This window comes from Curcuma longa, chromosome 1, assembly GCF_044706935.1.
Source record: "Curcuma longa cultivar G26 ecotype Majalengka, Jawa Barat chromosome 1, ITB_CL_G26_1.1, whole genome shotgun sequence".
Taxonomy (NCBI): Eukaryota; Viridiplantae; Streptophyta; class Magnoliopsida; order Zingiberales; family Zingiberaceae; genus Curcuma; species Curcuma longa.
In genome coordinates this window covers 21,374,964-21,396,065 of record NC_133861.1, presented here as the reverse complement: position 1 = coordinate 21,396,065, position 21,102 = coordinate 21,374,964, and the positions used below count along the sequence as shown (strand labels likewise).

The following is a 21,102-nucleotide window of genomic DNA, read 5'->3' as shown; positions in this document are numbered from 1 at the left end:
TAAAAAATAAAATATTTTATCATCAAATATATTTATTAAAATAGAATTGGAACTACCAGAAAATATTTACGGCAAAGATAATTTTCCCAAATATTCAAAATGCATACTCTACTTTCATGTTTAACAAAAACAAGTGCTTAATTTTCATTATACCTCTGATTTACTATTGACTCAAATTATATACTGTAGTCTAATGAGTTTATGAGTTTGTGATAAAATATTTTAAAATTATATCAATTTTAGAAATTTATAATTTTCTATTTAATAAGTAAGAATTATAATGAATTTAATTTGAAATATTTTTGAGGTGTTTAAAATTCTTTAGTCTTACAGTGTCCAGAACCTTAAATTCTTGATATGGTCTGAATTAAAGAAGATCTAAGAACCTTTTGACGATGTTGGTGAGTAAGTATGATAGACCTAAAAGACTCCTAAGAATTCTTTGATAGTATTAGTGAGTAAGTATAATAGATCTATATCTTTTAATAAGCTTGTGTTAAATTATTTCAATGTTATAAAAATTATAATTCTCAATATGAGATGTGGAATCTAAATTTAAGGGTATAATTACATTCACAAGACTTTAAGAATGTAATCATCCTTATTTAAAATGATTCTGAGATTTTAAGATTATTGATAAATTTTAATCAAAATTTATATTTTTAAAATTTTTTGATAGTATTGATAAGTAAATATGACACATTTGAATTTTTTTAATGAATTTATATCAAATTATTTTAAAATTATAAAGATTTCAAAAACTCATAATCTTCAATCTATCCGAGGAAATCACAATTTATACATAAAGACATCAATTTTTAAAATTAGTACGGTCTCATAAACTTATTAAACTGTTATATAATAAGAGTAAAAATTTAGCAATCTATTCATTATTAAATCGTAAACAATCAACTCACTATCAATGAATTAGGTACTTGTTTATTCTTGAAATATAATTGAGTTGATTATGATAGAATAAAATTATTGAAATAGATAAGAATTAAATTTTAATAAAATCGAGATAATATTCTTTTTTATTCTCATCAATTGATCGTGAGATCGATTTTATAAATTATTGGAATCATAAATTTTATTTATTTATTTATTTATTTTGTTGAAGGTATTCGAGAGAGTTGACTGCCGAAATATTCACGGCTTTACGAAGACAAGTTAACCCGATCCGTAATTTGAAAACCACGTCTGGCCATCATTGTCGTTTACCTCCGTCATCGAGTGGTTAAAATCTCGAAGCTCGGAGCGTCGCGAGGTCGAGAGAAAGCGTGCGAAGGCGACCGAGTAAATCGAGCACCGCAAGAGGGGCACACAAGGCGGCAGCTTGGGCCGCTTCCGTCCACCTTCCCCTCTGGCCATCTTCCGCTGTCCCTCCCTCTTGCTTTCATCCGTGTCGGCTGGAGACTCTTCTTCTTTCAACTGGATAGGGTCATTTATCCGTCGGTACCTTCTTTTTCTTTGATTTCACTTTTTTTTCTCCCTTTAATCCTTTCCGCTTTGTGGATCTCTGCTTGCCACAGTTTTTTGCTGATCTTTTTCTTTCTAAGACCTACTTCTTTTTCTCGCTAGTTTCGGCACCAATCTTTATGTTTGATCTTCGAATTGACATCTTTTGGACATTGTGCTTGATAAAGATGATTGTTGGCCTTCGATCTTGCAGCAGGGGTTTGCTCGAGAGGACTGAGGGAGTGCCCGTTACTTGCTTCTTCGCCAGTTCAACATGATCGGCAGTTTCGTCACGAGAAGCCTCGCGTGAGTAATTAGGTTTTGGTGTTTGTAATTTCCCCTTTCTCGTGATGATCTACTTTGACGGAGGAAAATGGTGAGTTTTGACTAATTGTTGTGTACAGGTTGGTTCTCGGGTATGCATACCCGGCTTATGAATGCTTCAAGACCGTGGAGTTAAACAAGCCGGACATAGAGCAGCTGCTTTTTTGGTGTCAGTACTGGTGCGTTCACGGTTCTTGTCATGGGTACATAATAAGCTCCGCATTTCTTGGATCTTTTATGAGTTAAATGTGAAATTTGTGATTTTTTTTAGGATTTTGGTTGCTGTTCTTACGGTCTTTGAAAGATTGATGGATAATTTCGTTTCATGGTATTCTTTCTTTTTATCCTTTTGCTACACTTGCTTCTCAGTTTTGTGGTTTTGCATGATCATTCTTGTCTCCTTTCTTCTAGGATACCTATGTATGGAGAAGCAAAGTTGGCTTTTTTCATCTACTTATGGTGTCCGAAAACAAAGGTAGAACCTAACAGATTCCATTTTGCATGTATATTTGGTGGACAACTTGCTTGAGGTAAATATTCATTTCTGGGCAGGGAACAACATATATTTATGAAACCTTCTTTCGACCATATGTGTCAAAGCATGAAAATGAAATAGATCGCAACTTGCTTGAGCTGAGAACGAGGGCTGGAGACTTTGTCATTATCCACTTGCAGAAGGTTGCTAGTTATGGTCAGACAAGGATTTTTGAGATCCTACAGTATGTAGCTTCGCAATCAGCCTCACAACCATCAAGAGCTCGGCCTTTTGAGGTACTAATCGATCAATCTAGACATCTTTTTCTTCTTCTACCTGTTCACTTCTCATTGATGAATTATTTTGGAAACGTTCTGCCAGAGTTTCCTTATTGTTGGTAACTTCTATTGGTAGTGTCAACTATGCCCATAAAATGGTTAGTCTTCAATGTGATTGTTGACTGAGCAATGACTAAATTGGAGAGTTGATATGGGGTTCTACAATGTCAATGTTTGATTCTAGATTTGAGGAAATTATTCTTCAAATCTCTTTGCCTTTCTATAGTTGTTGGAACTTTCTTATCATTTTATTGCATGGTTGCTACTGTGTCTGTCAAGGTATTTTCCTTTACTAATTTTCCTTTTCTAAATTTTCCATGTAATCCTTATTTTTTATTCTTGTTGAAGAACAAATTTTATCCTAGATTATATGTCTCTCATGAATCTATATGTGAATGAATTCTCCCCCTCCCTTCCCAAACCTACCCATCGAATAAAAATTAACAAAATATTCACCAAATCTAATTCAGCGGAAGTTTGAAGTGAACTGCTACAATTACTTTTGGCAACTGAATTGTTTCCACTTGTTGATTTCAAAGCCAATCCTAAGATTTGATATACCACAACTAAACAACCTCACCTAATTTCAAGAAATTTTGTATTTATAGGCTTCTTGTGCAAACTTCATCAAGGAAGCTGACTGAGTGTCATCCTGTGCAACCACATGCCCTTATCTTAATTACTGTGCATGACATGAAATTCTTACCTCTTTCATTGCCCCCAAGAATAACATATATTATTTTCTTCTGTCACATCAATGTTTCTGTTATCACCTCTAACTGTTTGTGCCACACCAAGTTTGAGTTAATTTATTTGTTACATTCACAGTCGAAATATCTGTATTAAGATAAAAAAAAATCTAGATGAAAAATTCTTCTTTTCTTGTTTCTAGTGTTTGGTAAGAAAATGGCATTTCTCTTTATTATAGTGGTGGTACTTCATTGATTGTCTTTCTTCTTGTGTATCAGTTCAAACTATAGCTCTAGCAAGGATTACTGAACTTTATGTTTCTGTTGGATTCCTTAAAATAGTCATTTAATGATTTTCAAAGGCCTACCACCTTTTTCCTTGCAGGATCCGGTCTGAATGAATAAGTTGTATAGCCAATGTCACATAGTCCTTAGATATCCATTTCAGCCTTCCTTTATCATCTTATCTCTTCACTGAGTCATTAGAGGTGTGATAACTTATGTTTTGGCATATTTCTAGTAATCCAAGATGTAGCATTCTTACTCTAGCAGTGAGTAAAGACATTTATCTTATTCTGTTCGCACACAGAGTTGGTGTATTCAGTATTTCACTCACATTTCATCTTCACTGATAGATAAATCTGTGAGGATCACATAGCAGACCCATATCAATAGTGAATTGATTATAGGGGCATTGATTAGTATGGCCACTATGTTTGGTCAAAGATCAAATTTAGATAGCTTTGGACCCATGTATGATGAACAACACAATTATGATATTTGGGGCTTATCCCATTGGCCTCACTCAAAGGAACACAAATTCTACGTAAGGGTTAGGGGCCCTCCTTAAGATCTTCTATGGAGTGCCTCTTTGTAGCCGTGTAATTCAGTTGGAATCTAATCTTGATGTCGATGGCCACTCTTTGTTAATTAACCATCAATGGCTGGGATTAAATTTGATTGGATCAGATGGCTAAAAAGGGTTGTTCCGTAAGATTCATGTTCCACCCAAAGAGTTGTTTGAGTGGCATGGGGACTTCCTTCATATAAATATACAATATTGTTGGAAAAAATCGCACGTAGTAGACCTCTATTTTCAATAAGGACCCTTCCATTCATCCAAACTTTGTATCCTCCTACCTTGCCATGTTGCTAACTAAGGTTAGGTGCTTCTAATTAAATGCATGTGAGAAGCATAAATCTATGTTACTTGAATAGGATACTAGACCATAGCTATGGATCCAAGGGTTAGGCACTTTTTTCTTCAAATAAGGGCATGGGGACTCGTTGAAAAAGGATCACTTGGGACTATGATGAGAGCACCAATATCTCATTCTTCTTTTTGAATATTCTGCTGTCTTGAGCCTCATGACTATCCCTATGACTCCAGATCACTTGGGACTTTTTGCTACAATGTTGGACTGCATAGAGTCAAAGGGCTGTCCGATGTATGAAGCTCCCGTCAATGCGGGTCCTGGAGAAAGATCGGATCATATTGGATTTATCATATACAGTGTTACCTTATATCGCAAGACGCTGTTTCCGCGATTCGAATCTGTGATCACAAGGTCACACAACAATAACTTTAACATTGCACCAAGGCTCCCTTTCTTGGACTGCATAGAGTCAAGTCACAAGCAGAAATGTTAATGGATTCTCTATTAATTTTCCGTCCCAACTAGGTGACCAGGATGAGCCTTGCGACACTTTAAGAACGCAAACCAATTTTTATCAGTTTCTAGTATGTCTCCTTCCGTGCAGGAAAACATTGGTATGTAAGATTCACACGTTTCATTCTGAATGGATTAGTAAGTTCTTGTTAAAGACTAACTAAATTGGTTACATCCTAAACTTTAAAAATGCCCTCAATTTTGGTAACAAAAAAATAGAGGGAAAAAAAGCAGAGCTTTGAAAATTTGTGAAAGGTGGTTGCTTGAATGATGTAAAGATCCTACTAACATGCAAGTTGAAACTATTTTACTATCCTCTTGTTTTGTTGGATTAAGCACAGCTAATATCTCAAATGATTAAATTGCACCTGAACGATTCATCATTTAGTCATGACCAAAGTAAGCTATCTGTTTTGCAGCAATCACAATCAGAGAAATTACCACAACGACAGGCACCATCGTCGCAGATCCGTCGAGTGAAATCAACAACAGCTGCCCATGAACCAGTAGCCCAAGCTAAGCAAGTCAACGATGCATCTTCCAGCCCCAGCAGGATCCAGCGTCAGGAATCAGCAAAGGTAGCTGTTCCTCCAACAGAGGCTACTGCCCAAGCATCAACTTCATCAAGTCAGCCTAATGCGAAAACTACAGCTCTTCAACCAACAGAAGGTGAAATGGAAACATCAGAAGTGGTAACGGTGAATGCCAGTGACAAGGAAACACCGAATGAAGACGCTAATGCTCCTCCTGAAGAAACGCCAATTGAGGAAGCCATCCGTGTGACTCGTGCCAGGCTGAGAAAGCGAGTTGCTACTGCTGGTCATGCTGCACGCTAGAGATATTGCTTGATTTCTCATTGATAATGGGAATTCATTTCACTGGGATAATTTCCAGACCATCTCATAATCTCTGTAAATAACTTTCAAAACATCTTATTTGGACTGCTGCGTGGAGAATGGAGTTGTGTTTTGTTGATTTTTATGATGAATGATTGTTCGTTGGCCTGAGCATGCGCGAGCATTCATAGTGAGATTCACTGGAGACATGAAGGGTGGAACCTCGGTTGCAGTCGATCCCAAAAAGGATGTGTAATCTGTGTGGCGAGAAAGGAATGTTTTTGAGGAATCAAAATTTGATTTTGCGTGCTTGTTCATTGTTAACTGATTCACTTCTAAAAGATTCAACTGTTTGAAATGTTCAGAAAAGAGAGAACAGTAGTGCCTTAGATACATCGATCTGTAGCAAATCAATCTTTGAAGCAGTAGCAGCAGCATTGACACACAATCCCCCTCTTAATCACATTGTTGTTCCTTCTTCTTCGCAAAGAGTCCAGCAATGAGAGGCAACAGCTGCTGCTTCTTCTTGCTCTTCTTCTTCTTCTTCTTCCTCCTCCTCGTTCATCACCGAGCTTTGCCTCTGCAACAGCGCTTGCTCATCCCGAACCGCCGGCGGATCCGCGAACGCGACGCACCTCCTCTTCTGAAGCTCCACCGCGCGGCTGTTGGTGCTCTCCGCCTCGACCTCGACTTCCCCGATGTCCTTGATCCTCTTCTCCTGCCCATCTTCGGCCTTGAGTTGCGCAAGCTGTAACCTCGTGCTCTCCAGCTCCGCATGAAGCGAGGCGAGGCGGCATTTCAACGTCGAACGCTCTTCGTTGGCCTCCGCTAACTCACGCCTGGCCTCTTCTAATTCCACCACTACGCAGCTCAGACGCGCGCCTTCATGCTCGCCGCCTCTGTTCGCTGTGGCACCAAACTGTTGGGCGGTGGGTTCGCGTTACTGATTTGCGACTGCAAATGCACGTCGCGTGAAAAAGAAAACTCCAAGTACCTGATTAAGGCGGTTTGCGTAGATCTCGCCGGCCAAAACCTTTTCGCCAAAGAGCAGGATGGCTTCCTTCACCGACCGAAATGGGGCGCTGGTATCGACCTCCGCTCTGGCGGCGGCGCCAGCCTGACTGTTGCTGCCCATGGCGCTGCAAAGTAAGGAGGACCAATAGACGTATGGAGAAGGTAGCAATGGAGGTTTGATTTATATGAGCAGAGCAGGAAGATGGTGAGGGAGAGGAGAGGAATGGTGTAGTGGAAGTTTTGGTTAGGGAAGGGATGAACTTGGTTACTTCGCGTCCACTTCACTGTTATTCTCTCATACGTCGATCACATGGAATGGAATGGGGTGGCATTGGATATAGTGGGGAGGGAAAGAGATGGATCAACTGTGCAGCTTCGCTTCATTCGGTGGAAGAATTGAAGGTCGAGGATTTGATTTCTAGCATGAAATTATGCAGGTTTTTTCTTTCCATAAAGAGTAAACTGTAAAAGGATGGTGAAGGAGTAAATTGGGAAGCGCATATGATCAATCCAGATTGATTGTGTTCTCTATTTGAAAAAAAATTCTTACAAATACGCCGTAGATGGGAATCGAATTGCGGGTCCCTAGATCACAACCCGAATATCCTAGAGACTGGTGAAGGAGTATTGTAGTTTGGGAATTGGGTGGATGCAAGTCTTCATTAAGGCCATAAAAGAACTGAATAGATCAAGTTTGTAAATTTAAAATTTAGAATTAATGAATTATTAATTGAATAATAAAATTAATTTGAAATGAATTCTCTCTAGAGGTCGACAACATCAAATCAAAAGAGGGGAGGGACGAATAACGCTACTATTTTAATGTAATTTTACTTTATGGTTATAATCTTTTAGGTGGATTAGTCCTTTAATACATCTTCAGCCATCGAAGATGGAGGATGAGAAATCCTATCTTTCTTTATAATGAGTTGAAAAATGAGTTAAAGGGGTGAGATTTTAGACTTCTTCCTTTGAATTCTCAATTGTCATATGTCCGTATTTATGGTATCAGCTTCACTTTTGCATTTTAACTTCGAAATTAAGTTTTTTTTTAATCGTTAGTTGACTATTTGATATCACCAGTCGATTCATTAATAGATTTGATGACTGATGGATGCATTTGTCTAACTTTGATATGTTACCATCGGTCATTAATGGATTGATGTTGCAAACAAGTTGTTTGGAAGGTTCATTAGTCAATTGATTCATAGGACCAATCAAGCGTTGGCTTAGTAATCGACAACTTTTTAGAAGTATTTTGCTTCATTTTTTAGTCGAATTCTTAGTTGACTCATTTATCAATCAATTGAATACCATTCTAGTTGATTGATTACGTGACTATAACAATTTTTTAAGATTGAGTCATGGGCTAAATATAAATCCTTCGTTCCTCAAGGGTTGAATTCATTAATCATTTTTGGACGAAATCAGATTGATGAACCTTAATCATTCAAAAAAATAAATTATATTTTCATAAAAAGAAGAGTCCAACGATCATGTGATGTGATCAATGAGTATCATCCTCGTATTATTTATAATGAGTTTTTGACATCATTTTTCATATCCAATTCGTGTTCAAAAATTCATTGCTCTCAGTACAGTGTATAGAATTGGTATTTGAGATATGGATACATTTAGGAGTACTGTCAGAATACATAGAATCTGATTTCATGTCACTCCGAGCTTTCTAGTTCCATCAGTTATTTTCGAACGAAATTGACTGATCTATCTTAGTCATTCAAAAAATAAAAAATATATATATTTTTAAAAAGAGAAGAGTCTAAGAATTTCAATTATGGTGTTGATTTGTGCATATCATTATCGTATTATTTATAATGTTTCGACATTATTTCTTATACTTGATTCATGTTTAAAAATTCACTACTCTCAATATAGTGTATCGAATTGGTGTTTGAGGGTATGGATATATTCAAAAGCATTGCTTGAGTACATAAAATATGATTCCATATCATTCTAAACTTTCTAAGTCAATTAATCACTTTTGGAGGAAATTGAATGAGAGACCTAAAAAGTTTGAAATGACATAGTATGCACTCGTATATTCTTGAATATATCGATGATCTTAAATACCAATTTGATACATCATATTGAGAACAATGAATTTTTATCATAGAAGATATTTTAATCAATTTAAAAAATAAAAAAATTAATCGGTGGCTACATAGTAACAATCGATTAAAATTATTATTCATGTTCATAGTAGCACACTGAATTACTATATTATAACAATTGATTAAAAAAATTATTTTTTTTTTAATGGAGGTGCAAAATTGATATTGGGTATGTGATTTTATATTTTTAAATTTTACTTATATAATTTGGATTTTTCATAACTTTAACTTGGTTCAGTAAATTGATGAAAAAACTTAGTAAAGTTTAAGTTTTTATTTAGATATGATAAAATGAAATTTATATATTATTACTATTTATCATATTTTAATATAAAATTAAGAAACAAAATTATAATTAAAGTTTAAATAAGTTAATATATGAATATATTCATAAATTATTTATGGATTTATTATAAACATTAACATAAACTTTAACAAACGTTGTCATTTGTTTTATATTTCTGTGATCATTGCAAAAAATCAACAACAACCTTACGCTTACATTTATGATTGGACGGCCTAACCTACTACAGGGTAAGCCAACTCGTCGTAAACTCATTATATAGTGGAGTGTGATGAGTCAACTCACCAACTTAACCAGGTGAAAATCTTCAACTCACATAACCCAAGACGGATTATAAATTAGCAGATTGCAAGTTAGGTGGATCAATCAATAAACATGTTAAAAAAAATTAAAAAAATTTAAATTTAAATTATAATTTAAACGGATTAAGTTAAAATTTATAATTCAGATTACGATTCTATTAAATTTTTTACTTTTAATTTTTAAATTTAAAATAAATAAATAAATTTTTTCAATTTACAAAGACTTAGACAGATCGATCCTCATGATGAAATTTTAATCGAATCTGTTTAAATTATTTAATAGGGTAAACTAATATGACGGATCGACACTTTTATCTCTACTCTATACCTCAAACTACTTCCTAAATCCATAGAGGTCTCGATTCATTTTGAATTTTAAATAGGCCAAATATCATATAGTTCGACTTCTGAATATATATATATATTGTATTTTAAATTTATTCTGAGTGGAAAACATTATTGCAAAACACTTGGATTACTGTGTTGCAATATGAATTATGAACAAAGATAGAAACGTCATATTTGTCAGTTGTGGAATGGTTTGGCGGTTCTTCCACTTTTAATCAAAGAGGTATTATCCCGGATTTTGATTGGATTTTTCGTAAGGTGCAGGTTCATGTGTATCAGTTTGTAAATCTCAAACCACGGTAGTATCCAAGATGTCGATGGCTCTGTTCCTGAGATGAAATTGATTTTGTGGTCTGTGGTACTTTGTATGACCTGTAGATGGTCATGTAAAGTGTTGTGATGTGGGGACATGTGAGACTATGGTGTCTTCGTGTTGGTGGTGTCATGTTTTTGATGCAGTTTCTTGTATGATGAGTCATATATGTGTGTCTAACGGCTAGAGTTGTCTAGGCTATGATGCTGATTTTTTGATTGTACAGGTTTAACCTCTTTTATTTTATTGATATATGTACCATTTTTAAAAAAAACTATTCTTGTCAACTGAAATAACTAGATTCACTTACACGTGCAAACGAATTTAATCAAATTAAATAATATAAAAATATTAATATTTAAATTTGAGATTGAAAAATATATATGATATTTAAAATCAATTTCAAACTCTAAAATATAAATAATTTTGATTCTAATACAATTTGAAATAAAATTCAATTCGAAATATTTAAATTAATTCGAGTAAAATTGAATTATAAAATTTTAAATTTGAATAAATTTAAATTTAAAATTATTTATAAAAATAATTAGAATTGGATTCACTCACAAATGATTCATGAATAATTTAATAAAATATTATAGATTTAAATTCGGCTTAAACCGATTAATTTTAAATATGAATTAAATATTTTTATTAAATCGGTTCACACATTAATTGACACATGGAAAGATCAAAGTACAGTAGCAACACACAAACGACAATAAAGAGAGTTAAAGCTACAGTGGAGGAACTGAAGTGAATTACAAATATATCAGAAACATAATTTAAATTAAAGCATCTAAAAATTATAGGAAGGACGTTTATGAAGATCCTCACTATCGCTCCCATCTTCCAATGGCCACCGACGCCGGTGATGCGGCAGATCTAAGCATTGGCCACCGTACCTTGCACCTTCCCGTCTTTCTTTGCCTCCTCCGCCTTCTTATCGGCGTTGAGCTCCTCCAGCTCCTTGGTCCAGAGGTCGGCGAACTCGCAGTCTCCGTAGCCCTCGAACCAGGGCCCGCCGGAGGTGTAGTGGATGGCCTTGGGCGCTGTGCGAGCGGGGTCTGCGGGGTCGACCTTGTTGTGGCCGACGAGGAAGTTCCAGACGAAGGGGATCTCCCCGATCTCGGCGTCGTCGAGCCACGCGAAGCGGTGGAGGAAGGCGCCGGTCTGGGTGCTGACGGCCTCCGGGGTGAGGGCGGCGACATTCTTGGGGTGGCCGCAGTTGTAGAGGACGAGGGAGGACCAGTTCTTGCGCGGGTACGCCGTCTGGATGGCGCCGTCCATCTTGGTGGCCTCCGCGGGGGCGTATTCGTGGTGGACGCACATGACCGCGAAGAGGGGGTCGCGGAGGGCGAAGAGGTCGGCGGCGTCGGCGAGGAAGAGGAAGTCGCAGTCGACGAAAAGCGCCCAGCCGCGGAAACCGGCCAGTAACGGGGTGAGGAAGCGAGTGAAGGAGAACTCGGTGCTCTCGGTGGGGCTGCGGGCGCGCCAGTAGAGGCCGGCGGCGCGGAGATCCGTCTGGAGGATGGGGCTGATGTGGAGGGGAATGGAGGAGCGTCGGAGGAGGGAGCGGCGGCAGACCTGGTACGCGACGTCCTCGCGGGGGTCGTAGCCGATGAAGATGCGGAAGGGTTCACCGGAGGCCGCAGCGGCGTTGTCGCCGTTTCCGTTCACGGAGCCCATTTGATATTCAGTGAGAGTGAGAGAAGAAGGGAGGGTCGCAATTAATAATAGATGGGCGAGTGACAATTTACAGAAAAGTCCTTGAGGAAGTGGGATTTTTGACTCGAGGACAAATTTTGTGGCAATACCACTCGATTTTTATTTTTATTTTAAATAATATCCTTTTATTGAAAATTAAATAAAATAACCGTATTATATGCTTGAAAACATGCTTCCTATTGCTTCACGTATCTGCTTCCTGTTTTGAGCTGCACGGGCAATCTTCGTATAGAATTGGTCGTTGGCACTTTGTACAGATAGATGGGCACGTGGAAGATTGCTGACCGTACACTTTTTTCTATGGTAAATAAAAAATACTTTTTAATGGTAATATCACTAATTATTGCATCGGGCCCGCAATAAGTTTACGGGATCGCCATTTTAACCCGTGTTATTTAAAAATTTATTATATTCAATTTATATTAATAAATTTAAATATTAATATATTAATATATTAAATAATTTTAGATTTTAATTTAAAATGATTGATAGTTCTCTGAATTTATAAATCAATTTTGAATAAACTTAACTGATAAATTTAAAAAATTTAATTTTTTAATTTTTTAAACTAAGAAAATTTTAAAAATTTATTGATGGTGTTCGCAGACGGATCCAGAGAAAAAGAGGGTTATGCAAAAGGAATTGTAGACGACGGTTGATTTTTCATAATTAATTAGTCATAATTTTCATAATCACTTTGGCTATGATTTTATTGCAACCTAACCGTCATGGAAAAATTCATGCAAGTCTAATCCTCTTTTTCATAATTCCTTTGGTTATGATTTTTTTATTATCTATATAAGATTTGTTAAGTATTAAATTTTTTTAATAAAATAAATAAATAAACAATTCGAATCGAATCATTAAATACGGAGTAAATATGCTGAATTGAAATTGCATTAGATTGAATAAAATTCATCAAATAGACATAGAGATATTATAGTCAAATCAAATTTAATTAGGTTAAACTGATTTGATTGATTTAATTTGACTTAGAGAATTTTTTTTTAAAAATATATTGTATTCTTTCTTTTCTTTTTATTCTCTTCCAAGTACGTAGTCTCGCTCCACCGTCTCACACGTAACTACGGAAGCCTTCATGAGTTGGATTCTTCTCCTTCATTTTCCTTATTTTTTTTCTTCTTAATTGTAACTTAATTATTTTTTCTTCTTCTTCTTCAACCACAATTCTCTTTTCTTCTTCCTTTTCTTAAAAGAAGCAACCCTCCTTCTTCGATCTTAATCTTTCTTCCTCTTTAACCAGAGCAATCATTATTTTATCTTTTTTTTATCATCGGAGCTAATCGAGACTATCAAAAAAAAAAGATTTTCATTCTTTTTTTCTTTCATCATTATAATTATTTTATTATTTATTTTTCTTTTTCCTTATTAGTTCAAGCAACACATGTTAGTTCAAGCATACAGTGGTAGTTCTTGTTGTTCTGTTTGCTTTGTTTTTTGATTTACTTTATTTTTAATTTTTAGCCAAATGTGAATAGTGAGGAGAACAAATCATCATAATAATTTTATAGTCCATAACAAAAAATTCAGACTTTTTTTTTACTATTATTATTATTATTATATTATATATATATATATATATATATTTTTATAATAATAATGTTTATTGTATTTGATTCAACTCTTTCATAATATATTTTAATTTCTCAATCCTTGATTAGTGAATATTATTATTTTAAATTTTATAATGAATTTATAATAAATTATATATGTCAAATTTTATATATTTAAAAATTTATTATTCTCAATTTATTAGATCTGATGGTATAGATAACTTTCATGAATACATTGATTTGAAGATCTATTGATTAATTTTTGGTGTAAAAAATTTTTAAATTATTTTAAATTAAAATTGATATATTTTATGAGTTTTTTTAATGCATCTATGTCTTCCGATCTGAATTCAACATCATAAATTAAAAATAATAAATTTTGAATAGGAAAATTTGAGATGGGTATAATGAAAATGCACTGCATAATTTTAATATTAGAAAGATTAAGTACGCGAAATGAGAAATCCAACATGCATGTAAAATGCCATATATGGAGGTCTAATATAATATGAAAAGGATGAAATAAAAAAATATAAAAAATAAAATAAAATGGTCACAATTGTCGTAAATCAAATAATGTTCCGAAGAATTATTAACTTTATCTGACACGCGCTGTCGACATGATTGTGAAACATCCGTAAAAACTTAATCAGTTTTTGGGAAAATATTTGCACAATGTTTATTTTAAATTTAAATTTTTTGCCATAAATATTGTCAAATTAACTGGTGTAATTTTACTGACCGTCTAAAAATTCCTAATTGGTGAAGATTAACTTGAGGCAGGATTAAAGGAAGTTTAGCCAATCAAAATTAACTTGAGGTTAAATATGTGAAATTAAAACCCTAATGAATCAAAGTTAATTTGCTAAAACTAATAATAGATAAAGAGAACAATCTCTAGATGTAAGAAATCTTAATAAGTAAAGATCAAATTATATTAAGTAGATAAGAAAATCCTAAAGACATAAATTCTCTTATTACAATAAAACTCAATTTTAGAATTGGTTGGAGTTATATAAATTTCAATTAATTGAGAATTAAGAAGATTAATTATTTTTATGTTCAAAAGTCACCCAACTAGACAATGACTAATTAAGAAGATTAATTATTTTTAAATTCAAATTAAACTATATTAAATAAAACATTGTTCAAGATCATTAGTTGACGGCTAACAAATTCAAATAGAGATTCAGATATGCAATCCAATTGAAGCGAGCACGAACCAATAAGCCATGTCAAAGATTGATCCAAAATAAAATAACTGAAATGCAGTTGACTCACTTGAGAAGGAATAGTAAATTGATAATAAGGATTTTTTTTCCCTCTCCTTTTAGAGGTTTTAAGGTTTAGGATTTAATCATATGAATTTGTTGTAGTATCACATGCAATTGTAAGGCTTGTCTCGTCATGGTCTTGGAGTCTTATATCTTATTGTCCGACAACCTCTTAACTACGGAACAATTCATCATCATTGTCCATTATTGTTTTTCATCTAATGACTTGAATGAAGCATTGGTCATATTTACCAAGATCGTATAGTGCATTGTAACACATTAAAGCCTCTCGGACTATGATGCGATGATAAGTACATCTTGAAGTTCCTCATGCATTGAGGGTTCGAAGCTCAGAAAATATAAGAAATTTATCTCTCCCATTTGAACCATTGACATCGTTGGACCATTAATCTTTACATAAATTATTTTTCTAACATGCTACTGATACTGCCTTCAATCATGGTACACGTATTCTAACAAAAACCTTATCAAAATGGACACTTCTTTCTGGAAAAAAAATCCAAGAAAAGGACACCAATAATATCTTAAAATTATGGATCCATGTAGCACATCTCAAATGACGCTACAACAAATTTAATTTTCCGCATCACATCATCAACGACGCACAATTATAATGTATTATTAATAATAATTTTTACGACGTGCCTAATCAAGTACGCTACGGATAATATTATATATTTTACAATTAACAGCGCACAAATAATAGTGCGCTGCAAATACCATTTTTCGCAATGTATAAAAATTATACGGTGTGAATATTAAATAATAACAGTGTGTATTGAATATATGCTGTTAAAAAAATAATATTGATAGTGCACATGGATGTACGCTGTTAAAAGAGGTTAAAAAAATATCATTAGCAGCGCACATGGATGTACGCTGTTAAAATGGTTAATGGACAAAATCACTATTTTCTCCCTGCACGCTCTATTATGCGCTCGATCGGCTAGGTTCCCCCATCTGTTTCCCCCCGCCCTCTCCGTTCCTCTCCACCGTCGCGAGCTCCCCCTCCATCCGTGCTCGCGTCGTTCCTCTCAATCCGTGCTCGCCTCATTTCTCCTCAGTCCGTGCTCGCTCCATTCCTCCTCAGTCCGTGCTCCTCCAGCTCCTCAGTCCGTGTGCTACAGCTCTGTGTTTTCCTCAGCCCGTGCAACGGCGATCAAAGGTATTTCTAAGTTTTGATTTTGTGTGTTTAGGGTTTGGCATATTTTGATTTGAGGCTGTTAATTTTAGGGTTCTAATTTCGTGTTTTAAGGTTCTGATTTCGTTGTTAATTTTATGTATTTTAGCAATGGATTGTAAATTTCATTTTAGGATTGTAGTCATTTACGAAATAGATATGGAATGGATGCATTTGCCTTCAAGACTTGTACCGGAATATGAAGAAGGAGTTCAAAAATTTCTTGCACAAACTAGGAACTATGTCAAAACACGCGAAACAATCTTATGCCCTTGCAAGCGTGTCAAAATAAGAAGTATATGAAATTTAACCATGTGTACGAGTACTTAATTATGAAGGGAATAGATCCTTTTTATACTATTTGGGTCTTCCATGGTGAAACTTATACATCACAATTTCAAAGTGAAGATGGTTCAAGAAGAGTTCAAGAAGAGGAGGGTGAAAGTAGAAAGACATATTACTTATATAGTTGCCTTTGTAGCGGAAGAAGAGGCTGGACACATTATATCTGAAACAAAAGACTATGAGTTTATTGATTTATTAAAAGATGCAGAAACTTCTCTTTTCCATGGTTGTACAACTTACACAAAGTTATCAGCAGTTGTCACATTATACAATTATAAGTCTACTAATAGTCACACTGATACTAGTTTCAATGAATTTCTTAAGATCTTAGGTGGCATGCTTCCAAAAAAAAATTACACTTCCAGAAAATATTTACTCAATGAGAAAGTTGTTGAAACCAGTTGATTTAGGATATGAGAAGATTCATGCTTGCCCAAAGGATTATTGTCTATTTAGAAAAGAACTTAAAGATTTAGACTCATGCCCAAAGTGTGGTTCCTCAAGATCGAATTAATAGTTGATCCCAGGATGATAGATGATGACATTTCTATTAGTTGAGTAATTAGACTAAGTGAGGCATTTTGGATATTTAAAAGCAAAACTAATAAGAGAAGGTTTATATACTTTTTGAAAAATTCTAAAACCAAATATAATTAGGCGAAACAAATTTAATTTTAGGTTCGCCTTTAAAGATCCAGCGTGGAGGTCTGGAGAGTTTGAGATGGGATATTCCCATGGTAGACATTTTAGTTTTGGGTTAATACTACAAATATGTGTTCTTAATCTATATTTTAGATCATCAAGGAACTGATATTCTGACAATAAATATGCAGTTCGAGAATCGGCAAAAGTGGTCAAAAAGGTTTAGGGAACCACAATCAAAACCATTTCAATTGAGATTTCTATTCTCTTACTTTCCTTGAATTAACGAGGCAAAGAACTCATTCAATGAAAATTCAGATCAAATGGACCCACAATCAAGACCGTTTCATTTTAAAAAATAATAATAATTCCAGTTAGTCACATTGACTAAATCCCTGAGTGACCGATCCGATCCCACGAAAATTTTCCACCGGCCACCAAGGTAAATCGGGAAGCACACGCAGCGACCAACCCAGATGCCCAACATCCTTTAATTGTAATTCCCATTTGAAGAAAAATTCCTACAAATACGCCGTAACTGGGGATCGAACAACGAATGCCTGAGTGACAACCTGAATGTCCTACCGCGGTACCATAGGCCCGGATACAAGACCATTTCATTTAGCACTGGGAATAATAAGAGAGAGAAAGACATTTTTATCAATTAAAAGCCAAAAGAATTTTGTAAGAAATTATGAATCATATTAGAAAGATGTAAACGGTGATTCCTGTTACAAACACGACATTCTTCTCTTAAGTACAAATTTGTTTCGGCCCTGCAAAACCAATCCATTCTTTGAGTCTAAAGCAATCACCCGTTATTAAACAACATTTTCCACTAGAATCTTACATTTAAAGAGATGGTATCAGTTGAGATCACAGGGAAATGAATATGAACAAATGAAAGGGGACAGAGCGGCACATATGGCGGCATATTTGGACCTTTTTTTCCAAATAAGATGTTGAATGTTCTCTCTCATACTGCATCATTTGATGCGAAGAACAATCTAATTGTTACGAAGAAATGCTTAATGTATTCCTCTAAGCTCTTCCTACAATTCCTTGTTTACCTATGCGTGCAAACCTTCTTGCAACGCCAAAAATGACAGCCTTAGTCAGAAGACCATGGTCGAGGCTGCAGGCAACAGCTACAGCACCGCCAATTATGACAAACTTGGGTATGTTACTTGCCCAGCTCTTTGGTTTCTCTGCTTCTACAATATCAGTTGATGAAGCAGTGCTGTTCTCGATAGATCTTAACTGATCGGCATCGAACTTGGAGTTGATTTGTGACATTAAAGCAAACCGTGACAGTGGTTCATTGGACTTCCTGGCAGCTTGGTAGGCACGCAGACCAGGCTCAATCTTCTTGACACAGTTCCACATCCCTTGACGAACACCTAGCTTTGCAATCTCCCATGGGATGCCCATGTCTTCATGGTGAAACAGAAGAATCTCACAAGCAGTCATCTGGCCATCTCTTTTTGATTCAGCTGGATAAAAGATAGATGTTAAAATTCTTCAAACATTTGAAGAGTTAAAAAGACAACCATTTCTTGAAGAAAAAAACATATAGACGACTGTGCACCTGGACGAATGCACCAGCTCGAATAACACAAGTCAACACGTCTCGGTTTGTTGCGCCTAGGTATCTCTGAGCAAGGCACTCCCTGAATATAGCCAATGGTTAGTAGGGAAAATATTTATGCTAGCACACTTCTCATTAGAAAAGCAAATACCATACTGGATCTGAAGTAGTATAAAAGGAAGAAAAAACTCCATAGACGTTTCATGATATTTAATTTATTTTCTTGTCCATCACACAGGTTTTTCTTTTTCAAATCTAAAGAAAATGGTGTTAGTTAATAACAACTAGTAGGAGTCAAAAGAACCATGGAGACCAACCAAATTAACAATATAGAATGTAGTCAAGGGATCCACATGATTGAAAGTTCAAATCCTTACAACACATGCTCTTAAGATTAAAATGACAACCTTTTCTTGCCCGATGTGAAGCACATATTGCAGTTTTTGCAACTAGTAGCTCAAAAAGGGGTTCTAACTAGATATTTCAGCACAATCTGATGATTCATAAATCATCGTTGAGCATCCAAGATGAGGAAGAAGAATAAGTTAGTTAGCAAAAGATGCACATGAAATTTTATCAAGAAGGTAACAACGAAAGAGAAAGAACATCTTCTTTTGCTAAGGCAATTTTAGAATCCTAATTCAGCTGGATGTTGCGAATTAGCCATTGCAAATGCACATCAAGTAGGTTGAGGTAGAATGTGGTACTTATACAAGGAATGGTCAAATGACCAACCAAACAACCAATGACATCAAAGCATTTACTAGCGAGTTTACCACATAATCACTTATGCTCAATGTTTGATAAGATTTTTCCCATTTCAGTTTTTCCTACAATATGAATCATCATTGAATACCCAAACTGACTTAATAATTGGAAAAAGGAAATCCATCAAAACATAACGATAATATTGTTCTCATGAAAGCATACAAATTTTATGCTGGGAAATGTAGACCTTACCTTCGTTATGCAGTAGTAAGTCTGTCCTGACTGCCATATGCGACGACCGATGATATACTCCCTGTCGCTACAGAAAAATGGAAACTGCAGAGAAAAAGAAATAAGCAAACAGCATGCACAATAACATACTTTGTATTCATAAGAAAATCCATGAAAAAAACTATACCTTTCGGACCCACTGAACTATCATAGTCCCTGTGCTCATGCACTCCTTCAATGTAGCATGCTGGAGGAGCATGTCATCCCATCCATTTTTGATCCGGAAATCATCATCCCAAAAGAAATCTCTCAGTATTTCTGCGGTTGTATCCTCGTATATAGTGCTGCTACGATACTGTGGACGGCCAGCCTGGTAAAAACACCAAATTATGCCAATGTAAGAAAACACAATCATGGAGGTATAATCACAAATGACTAAAGAGACACTTAAACGATGATAGATGTGTAAATTAACAGAACCATGTGAACAAGATTATGCCAATTTTCGGATTGGAAAACAAGAGGCATAATCGGAATTACAAAACAATTAGTCACAAAACCTCGACTTGAACTGACCTACATCGAAGTCATAGAATAAGGTGCCTTGTATATCCGAATGTTAAAAAAAAAGCAGCAAAGAATTTGCGGGTTAAGCAAAAGCGAAGTATTTCTTTTCTTCTTATCGTTTTTCATTTTTTTTTTTTTACCTCGGTATCCCTTTTCCAAGCTTGATAATCCATGGTTGGCAAAGACTTTTCCATCATCTTCTGCCACGCAGGCCCCCCATCAGTCTCCTCCACCAGCCGGAAAAGGTGTTCTAAATCCTCCTCGGTCACTACCGGCTTGTTACTGCTACAAATCCCCCCAATAAAAGGGAAAAAAAACACTTTTTTAACACCTTAACACGAGAAATCGATTATAATCTAATAAGAAGGAGAGAGATATAAAAGCAATTTACCTCTTCTCGTCGACCTTGGTACCGGCTTTCTCAGCCGCCAACGAGACGGAAGCAGCAGAAGGCTCGGGCAGAGGAAGCAACTGCATGGGCGGCTCGTGCCTCTCGCCACCGACCAGCCCGGCGGCCCATCGGGGCCGCCAAGCCCATCCGAGCAGAAGGCCCGCGACGACGGCAACCCAGAAGGCGAAGAAAAACACCGCGAGCTCCGCAGCGACATCGGCCGCCGTCGGTTGCCGCAAGATCTCCAAGAACGCATCCAAAATCAGCGCCATAGAGGGAAGAAGAAGAAGAAGAAGAAACCCTAAACAAAGGGGAAAACAAACAGAAGAAGGGAGGGAGCTAGGAAGCCCGCAGCCTCCGGCTGCAATGGACTCGGAAGGAAAGATAGAAAGCTCGAAGGCAAATTGGATTGGAACGGATAGCGGAGGAGACGGAAATTAATATGCAGGGCGGATGAGCAGGTCGCGATAAGGGAATCGCCGCGGAGACACGTTCCCGTTTCTTATTGGACCTCGTAATTATATTTATTTTTATTCTCCATAAATGGATGGACGGAAGGACGAATTTACAAACTTTTCTGCAAAAAAAGAGAGAGAGAGAGAATTATCATTATTCACAAAATTCTCCGCGAGGCCCTCGTGTTCCAATTC

At 35.8% G+C, this 21,102-nt stretch overlaps 4 protein-coding genes across 5 annotated transcripts; 1 reads left to right on the top strand and 3 right to left on the bottom strand.

Annotated features, from left to right (window-relative positions):
- Positions 1-1,238: 1,238 nt before the first annotated feature.
- Positions 1,239-5,982, top strand: LOC141843756 (HVA22-like protein i). Its single transcript, XM_074731792.1, has 7 exons — positions 1,239-1,455; positions 1,673-1,764; positions 1,863-1,961; positions 2,054-2,110; positions 2,194-2,257; positions 2,335-2,553; positions 5,374-5,982. Exons 2-7 carry the CDS (start codon positions 1,733-1,735, stop codon positions 5,788-5,790), a joined length of 888 nt encoding a protein of 295 aa, XP_074587893.1. The 5' UTR covers positions 1,239-1,455; positions 1,673-1,732; the 3' UTR covers positions 5,791-5,982.
- Positions 5,983-6,250: 268 nt separating this feature from the next.
- Positions 6,251-6,925, bottom strand: LOC141846230 (WEB family protein At3g51220-like). The gene is made up of 2 exons (XM_074734234.1): positions 6,785-6,925; positions 6,251-6,709 (listed from the first exon to the last, which is right to left on the bottom strand). Exons 1-2 carry the CDS (start codon positions 6,923-6,925, stop codon positions 6,251-6,253), a joined length of 600 nt encoding a protein of 199 aa, XP_074590335.1.
- A 4,030-nt stretch (positions 6,926-10,955) lies between these two features.
- Positions 10,956-11,892, bottom strand: LOC141846220 (protein CDI-like). The gene has a single exon (XM_074734223.1). The coding sequence runs from the start codon at positions 11,890-11,892 to the stop codon at positions 11,089-11,091; it is 804 nt and encodes a 267-aa protein (XP_074590324.1). The 3' UTR covers positions 10,956-11,088.
- A 5,893-nt stretch (positions 11,893-17,785) lies between these two features.
- Positions 17,786-20,836, bottom strand: LOC141839203 (uncharacterized). Of its 2 annotated transcripts, none has more exons than XM_074726901.1 (6): positions 20,453-20,836; positions 20,202-20,346; positions 19,682-19,864; positions 19,516-19,599; positions 18,556-18,637; positions 17,786-18,460 (listed from the first exon to the last, which is right to left on the bottom strand). In XM_074726901.1, the coding sequence occupies exons 1-6, from the start codon at positions 20,722-20,724 to the stop codon at positions 18,009-18,011; spliced, it is 1,218 nt and encodes a 405-aa protein (XP_074583002.1). In that variant the 5' UTR covers positions 20,725-20,836; the 3' UTR covers positions 17,786-18,008. The 2 variants fall into 2 exon arrangements, with proteins under 2 accessions (XP_074583002.1, XP_074583008.1); XM_074726907.1 differs by having other exon boundaries at positions 20,202-20,343.
- Between the last annotated feature and the right edge of the window lie 266 nt (positions 20,837-21,102).

Excerpts from the sequence above, each read along its gene's own strand:
- LOC141839203 (XM_074726901.1), bottom strand. The coding sequence starts at position 20,724 with ATGGCGCTGATTTTGGATGCGTTCTTGGAGATCTTGCGGCAACCGACG. Across the intron at positions 19,865-20,201 it reads CTTGGAAAAGGGATACCGAG|GCTGGCCGTCCACAGTATCG; the intron begins GTAAAAAAAAAA and ends TGTTTTTACCAG. Across the intron at positions 18,638-19,515 it reads CTTACTACTGCATAACGAAG|GGAGTGCCTTGCTCAGAGAT; the intron begins GTAAGGTCTACA and ends GGCTATATTCAG.
- LOC141846220 (XM_074734223.1), bottom strand. The coding sequence starts at position 11,892 with ATGGGCTCCGTGAACGGAAACGGCGACAACGCCGCTGCGGCCTCCGGT.
- LOC141846230 (XM_074734234.1), bottom strand. The coding sequence starts at position 6,925 with ATGGGCAGCAACAGTCAGGCTGGCGCCGCCGCCAGAGCGGAGGTCGAT. Across the intron at positions 6,710-6,784 it reads ACGCAAACCGCCTTAATCAG|TTTGGTGCCACAGCGAACAG; the intron begins GTACTTGGAGTT and ends ACCGCCCAACAG.
- LOC141843756 (XM_074731792.1), top strand. The coding sequence starts at position 1,733 with ATGATCGGCAGTTTCGTCACGAGAAGCCTCGC. Across the intron at positions 1,765-1,862 it reads TTCGTCACGAGAAGCCTCGC|GTTGGTTCTCGGGTATGCAT; the intron begins GTGAGTAATTAG and ends TGTTGTGTACAG. Across the intron at positions 2,554-5,373 it reads CAAGAGCTCGGCCTTTTGAG|CAATCACAATCAGAGAAATT; the intron begins GTACTAATCGAT and ends TCTGTTTTGCAG.